The 16,899-nt window shown below is 34.6% G+C and overlaps 2 protein-coding genes across 2 annotated transcripts in view; one reads left to right on the plus strand and one right to left on the minus strand.

Moving 5' to 3' along the window:
• Positions 1 to 233: 233 nt before the first annotated feature.
• Positions 234 to 2,072, minus strand: LOC137639335 (aspartic and glutamic acid-rich protein-like). Its single transcript, XM_068371615.1, has 3 exons — positions 2,057 to 2,072; positions 1,020 to 1,849; positions 234 to 968 (listed from the first exon to the last, which is right to left on the minus strand). The coding sequence occupies exons 1-3, from the start codon at positions 2,070 to 2,072 to the stop codon at positions 234 to 236; spliced, it is 1,581 nt and encodes a 526-aa protein (XP_068227716.1).
• A 494-nt stretch (positions 2,073 to 2,566) lies between these two features.
• LOC137639018 (uncharacterized) overlaps positions 2,567 to 16,899 on the plus strand; it is a 275,870-nt gene continuing 261,537 nt past the window's right edge. The window contains exon 1 of the mRNA XM_068371339.1: positions 2,567 to 3,457. Within this exon, the coding sequence (XP_068227440.1) occupies positions 3,239 to 3,457 (219 nt within the window). The 5' untranslated portion in view covers positions 2,567 to 3,238. The remainder of the gene's footprint in view (positions 3,458 to 16,899) is intronic.

Consider the following 16,899-nt stretch of genomic DNA (forward strand, 5'->3'; position numbering starts at 1 on the left):
CTTCCTACGAAAATTGTAGTATCATCAGGGTACAATTTTTTTATTGTTATTATTCGAAGCAGTTATTGGCATTGTAAACAAGACACATTTCAATGATGAGTGAAGATAATATAACCTATTTTAATTAGCATTGGCCTGTCATCTTCATTGAGTCGTGCAGATTCGTCATCTTCATCGAGTCGTGCAGACTCATCATCTTCATCTAGTCGTGCAAACTCGTCATCTTCATCTAGTCATGCAAACTCGTCATCTTCATCAAGTCGTACAAACTCGTCATCTTCATTGAGTCGTGCAAACTCGTCATTTTCTTCGTGTCGTGCAAACTCGTCATTATCAAGTCGTGCAGATTCATCATCTTCATTGAGTCGTGCAGACTCGTCATCTTCGTTGAGTCGTGCAAACTCATCATGTTCATTGAGTCGTGCAGACTCGTCATCTTCATCGGATCGTGCAGACTCGTCATCTTCATTGAGTCGTGCGAACTTGTCATCTTCATCGAGTTGTGCAGACTCGTTATCTTTATTGAGTCGTGCGAACTCGTCATCTTCATTGAGTCGTGCAGACTCGTCATCTTCATCGAGTCGTGCAGACTCGTTATCTTTATCGAGTCGTGCAAACTCATCATGTTCATTGAGTCGTGCAGACTCGTCATCTTCATCGGATCGTGCAGACTCGTCATCTTCATTGAGACGTGCAAACTTGTCATCTTCATCGAGTTGTGCAGACTCGTTATCTTTATCGAGTCGTGCGAACTCGTCATCTTCATTGAGTCGTGCAGACTCGTCATCTTCATCGAGTCGTGCAGACTCGTTATCTTTATCGAGTCGTGCGAACTCGTCATCTTCATTGAGTCGTGCAGACTCGTTATCTTTATCGAGTCCTGCGAACTCGTCATCTTCATTGAGTCGTGCAAACTTGTCATCTTCATCAATTCGTGCAGACTCGTCATCTTCATCGAGTCGTGCGAACTCATCATGTTCATTGAGTCATACAAACTCGTCATCTTCATTGAGTCGTGCAGACTCGTCATCTTCATTGAGTCGTGGAAACTCGTCATGTTCATCGAGTCGTGCAGACTCGTCATCTTCATCGGATCGTACAGACTCATCTTCATTGAGTCGTGCGAACTCGTCATCTTCATTGAGTCGTGCAAACTTGTCATCTTCATCAATTTGTGCAGACTCGTCATCTTCATCGAGTCGTGCGAACTCATCATGTTCATTGAGTCGTACAAACTCGTCATCTTCATTGAGTCGTGCAGACTCGTCATCTTCATTGAGTCGTGCAAACTTGTCATCTTCATCGAGTTGTGCAGACTCGTTATCTTTATCGAGTTGTGCGAACTCGTCATCTTCATTGAGTCGTGCAAACTTGTCATCTTCATCAATTCGTGCAGACTCGTCATCTTCATTGAGTCGTGCGAACTCATCATGTTCATTGAGTCGTACAAACTCGTCATCTTCATTGAGTCGTGCAGACTCGTCATCTTCATTGAGTTGTGGAAACTCGTCATGTTCATCGAGTCGTGCAGACTCGTCATCTTCATCGGATCGTACAGACTCATCTTCACTGAGTCGTGCGAACTCGTCATCTTGATTGAGTCGTGCAAACTTGTCATCTTCATCAATTCGTGCAGACTCATCTTCATCGAGTCGTGCGAACTCATCATGTTCATTGAGTCGTACAAACTCGTCATCTTCATTGAGTCGTGCAGACTCGTCATCTTCGTTGAGTCGTGCAAACTTAAGTTCATTGAGTCGTGTAGACTCGTCATCTTCATCGGATCGTGCAGACTCGTCATCTTCATTGAGTAGTGCAAACTTGTCATCTTCATCAAGTCGTGCAGACTCTTCATCGATTCATGCAGACTCGTCTTCTTCATCAAGTCGTGCGAACTCGTCATCTTCATTGAGTTGTGTAAACTTGTCATCTTCATCGAGTCGTGCAGACTACATATACCACAATATTCACTTTCGATGCAGATATTGCAAATGATTCTGTTTTCATGTACTGTACGTATTATGTAAGACGCTCAGAATTTTAAGACCTTAAGTACCTCTCTTATACTCCATCATGCATGAGCTGCCTCTACCTTCATTGCCGCCTATCTTAAAAGCAGCAATCATCATATCGCTTTTTTGTACGTGCGCATATGTGTGTGTGTGTGTGTTTCCTGTCTCATCTTTGTATGCTATGGTGCATTTTTGTTATCAAGAGCAACCTTAATGCCAGCGTATCCCTTCATTCTTATCTATTTCAATAATTCCTGATTAAATTTTTATTCTTTATATATTTTTTATGCACAACTCAACACCCGCATTTCATTGTTATGAATATTTAGGTTCTAGCAGCCTTGCCCTTTGAAATTGTATTTCACATCTTTTCCAAAGTTCCACTGACGTTTGAACTTGTAACATTTACACCTAAATCATTCATATTCATTCTTTTGTCCCAGTTCTTAGGAGATTGATATCTTTTAAAAAATGATTTTCACTTTTTTGTAGAATAATATGTTTAAGATTAATTCACATCAACTTTACTTTTGCAGAATTGTTTTGCTGGAAACGACAAGTGTAGCTAAGAAGTGCAGATGTAAAGAGACCCAGAAAGAACATTTAGAGTAGTCACCGTAGTGATAGTTATGCTTCGTTTTCTTTACTCGTTAAGAAACTGGAATCCTACAATGTTGTGGAAAACGAGTGATGGAGAGTGAAAGGAGTGAACAAATAAATGTCAATATAATAAGGAGAAGAAGGACAAGAGAAAACAAGAGTGAGCAGTAGAAATAAAGTGTTAATAACAAAATAAAATGGAATGATACCACTAAAGTAAAAAAACAAAGGTATAAATCGGAGTTTTTTCTGTTGAATATTGTTTTTAAATCGATTACACTCTCAGGGATTAGACATTGTCTTTTGTATACGTTGAAAAGAACATTTTCTTCAGTCTACCGATAAGGCAGAGACAAAAATAGCGGATAGACAGCCTGTAATAGCCTTCCGCAAACATTACAGGTGATTTTCGAGAGCTCACCACAAATAATTGAAAAAACCTCCACATTCTCTCTCTTCTCCTGCCCTGTGCAATAAACGTTTTAGTCAAGCGACCCTCTCCGCTTACCACCACCACGGCGACCACCACAAAGATCTTTAACGACTTGACCTCTGATGCCGCGGGGTCATGCGAACTGACCCAGGTCCAGCACTACAATGACCTGGCCCGATTGAAGACCACAAACATGGACTCCTCTAAGACTGTGGAGAAGAACGTCGCTAAGGATGCTGCTAAGATGTCCATCAAAGGAGGAGGGGCAGTTGAGAAGACTAAGAAAGCCATCAATAAAGACAGGAAGGGCTTGAGTCTCAGTCTCAGGAGATCCAAGCTTTGGACTTCCCTTCACAACAAGACTCTGGAACTGCCCGAGAGGCTGAGGAGGGAGGAACGCAAGCTCTCCAGGGTAAGTGGGTTTTTCTTTTATTGGGTATTTTTATTTTCTTTTTATCTTCTAGATAAACTAACTATTTTTTACCTTTCAGTAAATCAGGACATCGAAATGATAGGTTGATATTTTTGACTGTTTGTGCTGCTATGGTGTGCTTTGTATAAGGGTAGCCCCAGTGCTTTATTAATAAGACTAATTACTTTCTTGCGTGCATGATGATGTATAATTGCAACTTCACAGGGAATGCAGTAATATTTGTTCCAGGAGTTACTTCAATTTTATTTACTTGTTACAGTTATTTCACAGACGTCCTTTATATATATTTTCTCTCTCTCTCTCTCTCTCTCTCTCTCTCTCTCTCTCTCTCTCTCTCTCTCTCTCTCTCTCTCTCTCTCTCTCTCTCTCACACACAGACGAAAAGAAAAAAAGTTTCAAGTTGTGTTTGTTTTTCTTGAAACTTAATATAAAGACGTCTAATTATATTCAGGAGTTATTAACTGTTCATTGTCTTCGGAAAGCACGAACCGTAATTACAAAATGCAATTCTCATCTTATCCATCTGTCGTGAATAAGGTTCGGTTTTTGTTCAGTGATTTGAGAAGGAAATGCTACACAGTTAGTCCATTTTTTGGACTTTAGCGGTGTATTTCCACGTTTTAAAAGTGATTACCTCATAAGTGCAACTCTAAAAAGGTTTGACCTTCACCTTAGAATAGAGAAGTGTTTTTTTTTTTTCACTCAATTCTATTTGTAAACATCATAAGTGCTGTTGTGAATCTTACATTCAAAGCCCTGATTAGTGAACCAGGAATAAAAGTATTATCATCTCCACCAACGAAGTTGGAAGGAGTTTATCTTTTACCCCGGATTGTGTGTGTGGTTGTGAACAGCTTCCTGGCCACAATTTTAATCGTAGAGTAATGAAACTTGCAGGGATTAACGGTTATGTAAAAAGTTGGAAATTAAGTTTTGTAAGGTCAAGGTCACGGTCAAGCAAAATGTCCAATTCCCGTAATCAGCCATAAGTATGGATAATGTTGTCACAAAGACTCAAACTTGGTTCATATTTGAGTTAATGAAAATCCACACCAATTAATACATGTCAGGGTCAAAGGTCAAGGTCCAGAAATAAGTCTGCGCTCTACTGAGTACCCCTCTAGTTTTCAATTTTAGATGGCATCGTAACGAATTATATGAAATAGATTAATTTTTATCTGCATTAATATTGAATTATTTAGTTGTAGATGATGAAAATACAGCCTTTGTTTTGGACCAAGTAAAGATAATTAGTAAAAAGGAAGGTCACAAAGTTAGAAATAATGGAGGAATATTAAGAAGATTAAGTGAAGGAATACACCAAAATGTAGGTCAAAACTATGATTATGTTTTTAATAATAACAAATTTTAAGCTGGATAAACCAGTAATATGTGCATATTTCCCCTGTGCTTTTAATATCAAAGCGGGAAAGGTCCATCTCTCTCTCTCTCTCTCTCTCTCTCTCTCTCTCTCTCTCTCTCTCTCTCTCTCTCTCTCTCTCTCTCTCTCTCTCTCTCTCTCTCTCTCTCTCTCTCTCTCTCTCTCTATATATATATATATTTATGTATGTATATATATATATATATATATATATATATGTATATATATGTATATATATTATTTATTTATATGTATGTATAGATAGATTATATATATACAGTATATATATATATATATATATATATATATATATATATGTATATATATATATATATTGTATTATATATATGTATATATATATATGTATATATATATATATATATATATATATACACATCACACATACACACACAAACTCATTACTGTATAGTTTAATGGTTATGGTATGGGCTGTCACTTCGATTTCGACTCCGGAATGGTTCGAAAGCTAGTCGGCTCAGAAATTATTATCATAAAGTTAATTTCTTCTTGCGTCTTTCATCTCAAAGCATAGTGAATTCAACATTAAGGAGTATATGTGGTTTACTTGAATTTGCATATATGTATATATATATATATATATATATATATATATATATATATATATGTGTGTGTGTGTGTGTATATGTATATATATACAGTATATATATGTATGTATGTATGTATGTATGTGTGTAAGTAAATATAATTCTAAGAACTAAAGGCCTACCATTTAATTAGGTGAAAAAGTAAACTATTTAATTTTAACAGCCAAAGGATTAACCTAACCAGTTCAAGTAGGCACAGAAAGTTATTAATCACTTGACATTTGATTCCCAGTTTCATTGGTGCCTTTGTGATATAATTTTGAAAGATCCATCCACACTGTTAATTTATGGCAGCATGTAATTGTGCCGATTATGGCAGTGTTATTGAACAGTCCATGAGTGAGGTGGAAAGGAATTAAGCTTTCGTCATTTTGCTAATCGATCGTGGTAATAGATGTTGATAGTTTTGTCGATCACCTGACACTTATCCGTCTTGAATTGCTCACCCTGTAATCTGAATAAGTTTCCTTTTTTAGAATTGTTTCAACCTGTTAAAGGCGAAGGGGGTGGTTATTAACTTTGCCTAAGATTATTTTACTGTTAGAAAATGGGTGTTTTTATTCGAAAAATAAATCTATTAGCTCCTGTTCATCTACATATATGAGCCACACCTTTTTAAAGGACATTCAACAATTTCTCGAATACTGGAGGTCAGTCTTTATTGTCTCAGTATATTATCATTAAGATCTGGAGAAGAATAACAAGGAAATTCGAAAAGAAAGTAGATAAGTATTCGCTGTACAGTATTGTAAATCATTCGAATCAATTGGAATCTTTTCAGAGGATACGCTTTATTTAAGCAAAAGACATTAAAGACTGCGAGCATATATGCTAACTTGCTTTCTCTTAAGTTCAGTAGTCACGACGTGTGATGTTAATATTTATCCTCTTCCTGACTTTTGTAATATAGACGTTGCGAGAAAATTGTGTGGTTTTCTTTATTGACAAACACTGGGGAAAATTTTTGCAATCGTTGACTTTATGATATAGGTTTATGATGGAGTCGATCCAAGAATAGATATTACTATTTCCTAAAGTCAACGTATTTATGCCTTGCTTTAAAATAATGCTTCCCCACAGGAGGATACACACACACACACACACACACACACACGCGCACACACACGCACACACACACGCACACACACACACACACACACAGATTTTGTATGTGAGAAAATCGAATGGCAACCCTAGGCAACGTGAAAACCATTGAAAATGTAAATTGTTGAGGAGAGTGTAACATTGTGCAGGACCCAGGTAAAAGTTATTGTTTTTCTTGGAAGGCGTCAACATGCGAGCAGCAGCTGCTTTTAAGGGAAAGGGAAATGACGCTTTCATGGAAATTCTCGTTATCTTTTAACTCCAGTTTCATATTTAGGTAAGATTTACGCTCTAAAATTATGATGTTGCAACTGTTATGTTTTAACTCCGTTAGGCATATATAATGTCACGTGTTTAATTTCATGTTATAGCTCCTGAAGTTTTATTTACTTACCCTTATCTGCTTTCGTGCCGTAGTTATGGGGTTAGTTTTGCTATAGTTAACATTTTGTAATAATAAAAAGTTATGGTTTTAATTCAACGACCTCCATCTTACTTTTTCACAATCATAGTAGACACCATTATTTGGAAAAAGGTTAATTCTAATAGCCAGCCCTTCTCCATTATGAGACTCAATACTACACAGTATTCTAGAAGTTTTATTCCAGCTGTTACCAAGTTGTGGAATGATCTTCCTAATCCGGTAGTTGAATCAGTAGAACTTCGAAAGTTCAAAGTTGGAGCAAATGAATTTATGTTGACTAGGCTGACATGAGTCTTTTTATAGTTTATATATGACAAATCTGTTTTTAGTTTATATAGGACATGTCTGTTTTGACGTTGTTACTGTTTTTAGAGTGGCATATTGTTAATTTATTCTTATCATTTATTTATTTCCTTATTTCCTTTCCTCACTGGGCTATTTTTCCCTGTTGGAGCCCTTGGGCTTATAGCATCTTGCTTTTCCAACTATGGTTGTAGCTTGGCTAGTAATAATAATAATAATCATAATTAAAGGTCAAGTAGATGGTTGAGATATTCATAAGGCATAAACTAAGTCTTGAATTTTGAAGAAGTAATGAGAGACAAGAATAATATATATTTTTTTTTTTCAAAGGATTTCTTTTGGAATTTTTACGTCGCAAGTAAATTAGTTTTATGAGTGCTGATCCTGACTACACTGCTGTGGTACTTCGTTCAGACTCGATGACTCCAGCCACAAAATCAAGACTTTTTTTATGATTAAGTATAACACTTTTCATATATCTCATTTAAAGGGGTTATTTGACGGGGGTATTAATGCTATCGTACTCGTAGAATTTGTTTCCTTTGCGTTTCAGTTTTCAGATCTACTTTATATAATAAGTGCTGGTCAATAATTGTCTTGTTGTTAAAATCATGCTCTGATAGTCAAATGTACTGGGAAAGTTCGAAGTCACTTGGGATTTTTTTTTTTTTTTTTTTTTTTTTTTCCTCCAATCATCATCATCTTTGGAACCAGTAAACGAAGGTTTTTATTTCTATTTTTACGTTTCCACGGAATATAATGGTACTCAGGTGAGAAATATAATCGTAGGCAGTTTCTTACTGTTTTGATACTTTTGTTCCGTTTCTGATGAATCATTTAGTAATACTGTTCTTCCTTTAAATCATATTTTTTCTCAAACGTACGTTAAAACGCCGAAAAATATTTATTTTCACTCATCAATTATATAGAATTATGACGGAGGACTATTGTCCATTAAATTAGTATTGGAAGCCTGATACAAATACGAGCATCAAAATCATTACAGTCCTTGCATAAAATTAACATATTTCTAATGTTTGAATATAAGCCTTGACATTGGCACCTCCATTCCCATCACCAATCATGTTATAATGAGTATCCTTTTCTTTAATAGTTGGCATTGTTTAATGAATATGGTTCTCTAAGTTATGAGGATTTTGGGTCAAATCATTAATTTCCAAAGTAAATTTGTGATCAAAAGAATACACTGTTCACAAAATAGTTAAGAGTGGTATCCTGGTGACTGGCATTGTTAAAAAAGAAGAAAAAAAAAAAAGAGTTAACAAACTTAAAATATTTTCTTATTTTTTTTCTAAGAGAACATCATGCCCAACCCTCCAAGATTCACTTTTGTAACTTGTAAAGATTTTAAGTAAAATGTTCTTTTCGTCTGAGTTGCCATATGTTGAAATGACAAAACTCGATCTTTTAGCATAATCTCTCTCTCTCTCTCTCTCTCTCTCTCTCTCTCTCTCTCTCTCTCTCTCTCTCTCTCTCTCATAACTTCTTGGACTAGCAGCTAATTACCTCATGGTTTACTGACGCAAATGAAAGGGGGCTCTAGGAATGGGCGCGGCGTCAGTGAACCTTATTTTACGAGGCGCGAATTCTGAGTCATTGCCCCTAGAGATCATAAGGACGTGACGTCACACTAAGAGGGGAAATTTCTATTTTTATTCACATCGCTGTTAAATGCAATTAATTTTCGTCGAAATTTTCATGGAAGAGAAACAGTATTGCGATGTTTACGACCCTTTCGGAGAATGGAAATGGCGATGATAATGGGAAATAGTTAAAAGTAAGTGAAGTTGATCAAACATATTTTGAAACACTCTCTCTCTCTCTCTCTCTCTCTCTCTCTCTCTCTCTCTCTCTCTCTCTCTCTCTCTCTCTCTCTCTCTCTCTCTTACGAAAACGAAATATCATGAAAGATTTAAAAGAAAATCTGGAGAAAATCCGGTGAAACTATTGCTCATAAAAGTCTCCCGACTTACCTTAGAATGGAGCCTTGTCATTTTTTAAAGCCATTCTTCAATATTGTATCTTCTTGAGCTGCAGAATAGGAAATTGGTCACCTGGAGTTCGGCGTACGTAAAACTTAAGGCTGGCGGAGCATATTGTGTTACAATACTGATTTCTAACTACAAAATTACATTGATTGGTTTTCTTTAAATAGGACCTTATGTATATATGCAAATAGCGGTTATTCATATACTTATTTATTCATCTTATGGAATATAAATAAGCATCTAACTGAGCCAGGGAAAAATCTGAAAGAATGTGTGAGATAATTAATTGCTCATTTGTAAAAGAGTAAAGTTAATAAGAATTATATGGATTCAACTTTACTTAGCATATCAGGGGAAGTTTATGGTAGAATTTTGATTTGGAAAGACAGATGTCAGAATGATTGATAAAGGGAACATCATTGTATGGTTAAGAAAAAATATGATGTATGGTTGAAGTATTTGATATCAAACAGCTATGTGAGGACTTTGGAAGTACAGAGAAAAATCTCCAAGGTACTTTCTTAATCCTGCAAAAAGATTATTACAAAAATTATAGAGAGGCAATTTAACGGGTATAAACCCCTTTTATCACTAATCACGTAATGATGTTATCTTTTTGCGATTTCCCTTTCATATATTTTACTGTTTTCTTTTTCCTTATTTCGACCTGGCATGGTAAAGTAAAAAGAATATGCTGTGTGTCTTTTTTAAAAGGATATGCTGCTAAAAGACACACAAAGGAGTATCTGAGTATTAGTAGTATTTTACGAAGAAGGTTAACGATGTATCGTAAAGATGATAAGTTAATTGCTTTGATGGAAGTGAACTCTGTTAGAGTTTATAGACGAGAGAATGTCTGGCTTTGTGTAAAAATGCGGCTGAGAAGATATGCTATGGTATAGGGGTTCGATATATTTATGGATGGAAGGATGCTGGATGTAAGAAAGATCGGAAGGTTTAGATGTAAGGAGAGCCTGGTGTGAGAAAAATTATTAGATGAAACTGGGATTATTTTGGTATTTAAGGTAGGATTGTATGAATGTCTTTTTTTTTTTTTTTTTTTTTTTTTTTTTTTTTTTTTTTGAGCCAACGGTCCTCAATAGAAGCAATCTTTTCCATGTTGAACATGAGGAACTGTAAAGATGAATACTTGTATATTATACGTAATCTAAGAAGAATTGAACGTGTGAACAATGTCAAAATATCGAAAGATAATTGTGAAAAGGTTGTGTTCCCAAAAGGATGGGTCAGATGGATTGATCATATGGAAAGAGTGGAACATGACCGGTTGGTGATCCTAGTAACTCAGAAATGATAGTCATCTAGAAAGTGTGGAACAGATTGCCTGAATGGGGCTTTAGAAATTAAAACTTAAACATCCTAGAAGCAATGTTGGTGTTGTTGATTAGCCTTATTTTTTAGGATTAGGAAGCTGTTAATGACATGGACATTTTCTGATCAAGATGTTTATTCATGATTGTGCAGTTCATATATGAATATGGTAGGAATTATTGTGTCACTTTTTGTTCTTTAGGTGTATGACGTGATGTATGTTGTTGATAATTTCTGTACAGGGATTCCATCCACAAATCACCAGTTAGGTTATGAAACAAAGTGATTATTTTTTTGATTTTCTGGTGGAACCACTGACTTACAGTGGGAAGGATTAATGTTCACTGAATCTATTTGAATAAATTCTGTCATTTGATGGGTTTGATATGAAAGGACGGTTTTGCTTGACGGCAGAAGCATAAATGTCGTTGTGATTTATTAAAATGTTATTAAAAATTTCTTTCTGGAAACAATATTCCAACACTGCTAAAACCAAACATGCCAAAGTCTTGTTTGATGGCCTTTTATATTTTAAATGTTGTAGTAAATAGTCGAAGATTACACGAAAGATGTCAAATGTTTAAATCAATGAAATTAAACGGCATCATAGCACGAGAACACGAAAAAAAATCTATTATCATTATTGCAATGGCATTGCTGAAATCCAATTTGCACCTCCATGTCAACACCACTTATAAATCCTATCTAAATCTTTATTACGACTAACAGCCTCTTCATTTGCATTTGGCATTGTGCTTTAAAGCAGGTTGAAAGCCTCGACCGAATTTATGAGCATTCATACCTGCGACAGTGTCAGGAAATTATGGGGAGTGTTTCATAGTAATAGGCTCAAGATCTTTCTGTTTACATATGATATATATATACTGTTATATATATATATATATATATATATATATATATATGTGTGTGTGTGTGTGTGTATAGATACTGTATATATATATATATATATATATATATATATATATATATATATATATATATATATATATATGTTTTAAGGAATTTAATATCTTTCTGAAACACGAAAGTCAATTGATAAAACAACTCATTTGAAAAATTCAAGCACAGATTCTATAGGTACTCTAGGTCATATTTTTTTTTACCAAATAAGGTTAAAGCACTACATTTATTTTACTCTTAATTTGGGTAATTTTATTTACATATAATGTTTTATTAATTAAATTATGTTCCTAAGCATGGGTGTAAAAGGAAGGTAATTGTTTACAACACCACACTCTCCATTTACTCCAAAATAATGCAATCCTGCAGTTCTTATCTTCTTGCCCAGTTATTAGGTGGCTATTTAACTTCTGGGAAAGCAATAATTAGCAAGATATGTTGAGGAGGGGGGAAGGGGTTATAAAAAGAAAATAGCTCGGTTTTCTCACTAAACGACTTTGAACTGACATGTCAACATCGTCAACCAAACAGAAGTTCGTGATGCCAGCGTACATTTGATATACTGTATAATCAAAATATACTTAATTAAAAATGGATTAATTACTCAAAAGTGTCCATGAAATATGCAAGTTACAATAGTGACACTTTTGAGTAATCACTCAATTTTTGATTAAGTATATTTTGAATATACAGTATATCAAATGTACGCTGGCATCACGAATTCTCTTTGGTTGACTATGTTGACGTGTCAGTTCCAAGTCGTTTAGTGAGGAAACCGAGCTATCTTCTTTTTATAACCCCTTCCCCTTTACTCAACATATCATGCCAATTATTGCTGTCCCAGAATTTAAATAACCACCTAATTACTGTTCAAGAAGGTGAGAACTGCAGGATTGCATCATTTTGGAGTAAATGGAGAGCGTGGTGTTGTAAACAATTACTAAAAGGATATATATATATATATATATATATATATATATATATATATATATATATATATATATATATGTATGTATGTATGTATGTATGTATGTGTGTATGTAGATAGATAGATGGATATAGTTTGAAGACAGCTTTTGTATGATGCATTTTCATTAAAAGGATTTTTGTTGGTGGTTTTAATGTTTTTTTTTTATAGAAAGATTCGTAACTACAGTTTATTAAATTTTCCGGCTTGATCCTTTTGGCAAAAGAAATTTAGATTTTTCTATTTCATTTATTTTATCACGGTAGCATAATTTCGTCAAAGCTCTTGTTTTATGAAGTGATTGCTGATTTACTGTACGTTACCGGTAATTTTACCATTCCATTTACATAAAAGGTTTCTGGTAAAATTGATGTAAATTACTTAAGCAATGGTGTTATGAAGGCTACAATAGACAGAATATGAAAAATTAAATATTTCAACATTTCAAAGATCCTTTAAATATTATAGAGGAAATTGACTGTATGTATATATATATATATATATATATATGTATATGTATGTATATATATAATATATATATACATACGTATATGTACGTATATATACGTATATATATGTATATATATATATATATATATATATATATATATATATATATACATATACATATATATACATATGCGCATATATATATATATATATATATATATATATGCATATATACACACATATATATATATGTATATATATATATATATATATATGTATATATATATATATGTGTGTGTGTGTGTGTGTATTATATGATTTTGGCTCCCGGGTCTGGGCACCAAAAATATATTATACTATGGCTCGTGTCTGGAAACCAAACATATAATATAATATATATTACGGCTGGCAAGCTAAACTACCTCTCTAGTTCCAAACTCTCCTGTTTGCTTTTACATTAAATCTGTTACACTTTGAAATATTATTACCCGAACTCTGAGACAGTTAAATTACTCCCAGACAACAATATATAAAACACTGAATATCCAAAGGTCTCTTAAGAACACTTTAAACAAAACTGGGTAATTGTCATTATGAATATTCAAACAACTTTAACTTCGGTTCATTAACAGGGTACGAGCGAATATGTATTAAACACTGATGATAGAAATAATATACTCTTTACAAAAATAAATATATTCTATATAAATTACAACACTTCGAAAGAATTTACATAAAACAAATAAATCTCTCGAAATTTTAAGTCAGAACAAAACTTAGAATAAGATAAAAATATTACAATCTGAAAATTATATAATTGATTTTAAATATTAAATTTGAATAAACCCTAGATTATATCAAAGAAATACTTACGAAAATATACAGTCACTTGTTTCACGTGAAATCCAATCTGAATACAATATTAAGTTTGACACTTAATGAAAATAGATAACCAGATCGCAATACAAGAACCTATCACCTTCCTACAGGGCTGTTTACAAAAACTCCAAGAGAATATTTATAAGTACTCATTATGATTACAAAAACTCGTCACACCAGATCTTTGATATTTCATTTAACACTTTTAAAACAATACAATGAGCAGCGTGCGGAAGTGAAAGAGAGGGGGAGATGGCTTTCTTAAGGCTGAATTTCTCTATCTATGCAACCTTGGGGTCACCTTATATATGAAACTTAGCTACTCCCAGAAGATTCCAGGAGAGCGAGTTCTGGAAGCGTGGGGGCCTGGGTAAAGCGTCAGAGTTACCAAGTATTGCTATCTCAACTGTATCCACGCAACACGAGACGAACTCTCTCAGTCAGCTAGCTCCACCCACCCTTTGTCTGCAAAATAAGTAGAGATAACATCCTGTCACTAGGTTTTTCGCGAATTTTCCAAAGCACATGGCATGTTGCATATTCTCTCACAAACATGACGCAATACCTCTTAAAAATATAAAAGATCATTACATAAGCACTTGTTCCTATCTTGTCTGGTCACATAACAATCTGAAACAGATTACGTAAGACTTCGTAACAAAATTACGTGAATTAAAAAAGTTAATTTCTAAAGATAACTAAATTCACATATACTGACATGAATAAAGAATATAATGAAATTAATGACGAAAGTCTTACGTAATTTACTTAAAAAACTTGAATCTATACGTGAAGAACTCATTTTAAGAGCTAGCTAACCCCTCTTCAATGCACAAATAAAATATGAATAAAATCATTAATAGACTACTCTATTTACTCTACTTTAGACCAGCTTTGTAAGATATATATATATATATATATATATATATATATATATATATATATATATATATATATATATATATATATATATATATATATATACACACACATATACATATACATATACATATACATATACACACACACACACGCACACACACAAACCAACATACTTGCAGACATACACATCTTTCCCACCGTTATCCCAACATTAAGGGGTTAGTTGCCTGATGTGTCCTCTCCAATGCCTTCTATCAAAACCATGCTCTTCCACAAAACCTCATCTCTCCCTATAATCATTCATCTTATCTCACCATCTAATTCTTTCGCACCCTCTCGATCTTCCCCCAGCATATTATTCCCATGCTCTTCTCACTCCCTCCGCACCATCCATCCTCAACGCATATGCCAACACCATCTCAGTCGTGACACTCTTATTACCTCTGAAATCTTTACTACTGCCATTCTTTTTATTTCAATATTTTCCAATCTTTCAAGCAGTAATATTCCCATACTCCACATCAGCATTCTCATCACTGTTCTCAAGGTTTTTTTTTCCTCATTTTGTCTTAGCGCCCATGTTTCCGATCCATACATTAACACTGGTCTTATTACTGTGCTATAGATCTTGACTACTAGCTTCATTATCATATTCTTATCACATACCACTCCTGCTACCTCCCTACACTTCACCCATGCTGCTTTTATCCTATTGTCTACTTTAAACCTCACATCCTCCCTCCAGATTATAGTACATCCCATGTATCTAAATTGTTCGTCCTGTTGTATAACCGAGTCTCTTCTTTCATGTAAGGCTTTCTTATCCCTATCTTCCCTACTGCTCAACATAACCTTATTCGTTCACATATTCACCTTCAAGACACTCCTCTCCAAAGTTTCTTGCCATTCTACAACCCTTGTCTGTATGTCTTCCTTATTTTCAGTGGTAATCACAAAATCATCTACATATAGCAACTCCTACAACTCTTCATTTCTGATCGCTTCTCTTAATACATCCATGGCCAGCACAAATAACAACGGGGTTAATGCTGACCCTTGGTGTAATCCAACACTAACTTCAGAGGTTTCTGTTTTTCCAACTGTTGTTATTACTTTTGTCCCTGTTCTTTTGTACATCATCTCAACCATTCTAACCTACTTTTCTGGAACTTTCCCCTTCCTTAAGCACCAAAACATAATTACTCTTAGGATTCTATCATTAGCCTTCTCTAGATCTAAAAAAGCTCAGAAGAGCTGCTGATTTCCCTCTAGTCTCTTTTCCTGTAACTGCCTTACTATAATGATGGCATCCACAGCCCCTCTTCCCCTCATGAATCCATACTGTTTGCCTATCTTTACAATCTGTCAATCTCTCATCTAGTGCCCTCTCAAAAACTTTCAAAACATGCTCTTTTAGTTTAATTCATTTGTAGTTACCACATTCCATGACATCACCTCTCTGCTTAAATATAGATACCATTAGACTCTCCTCACAGTATTTATGCATTATTTCCTTTTCCCATATCACTCATAATAAAACTATCTTTCATTCTTCCCCTCTTTAGCTACAGTAGTATCTTGATAATTTCAATTTGAAACTGATGAACCTGAGTTTTGCCATTTTTTATTTTACTCAATGCCCTCTTCACGTGTATATTCCTTATCTCTATCATTGGCCCATACTCCCTTTGGACTTCTCCCATCTCCTTTTTCCCTTTCATTTTTAGCATTCAATAGTTGTTCAAATTGTTCTCTCCATCTCGTCTTAATGTCTTCATCCCTATACAATATATTTCTGTCACTTTCCTTGATGACTCTCAATTACCCCAAATCCTGTCTTTGCTTTTCTTTCAAGTTTTGAAATCTTATAGATATCGTTATCTCCTTCCCTTGTTCCTAGCCTTTCATTCAATTGCTCTACCGCTCTTCCAATACCTATACCAACTTTCCTTCTCAAATCCTCAAATCTTTTTACTCTTCCCTGTCCCTGCAACCAACTATTTCACTTCTATCCCACAACAACTTTCTCCTATCGACACATCATATCCGCTTGTTCGTCCCACTAGTTTCTCTGTTTCCCCTACACATATTTCCTTCATATCTGCCCATGCAGATATTATCCACTTAGTTACCCTGTCCAATC

The sequence above is a fragment of the Palaemon carinicauda genome, chromosome 4 (assembly GCF_036898095.1).
Source record: "Palaemon carinicauda isolate YSFRI2023 chromosome 4, ASM3689809v2, whole genome shotgun sequence".
NCBI classification, from domain to species: domain Eukaryota; kingdom Metazoa; phylum Arthropoda; class Malacostraca; order Decapoda; family Palaemonidae; genus Palaemon; species Palaemon carinicauda.

Excerpts from the sequence above, each read along its gene's own strand:
- LOC137639335 (XM_068371615.1), bottom strand. Across the intron at positions 969-1,019 it reads TCAATGAAGATGACGAGTCT|TTCGCACGACTCGATGAAGA; the intron begins GCACGACTCAAT and ends GAACATGATGAG.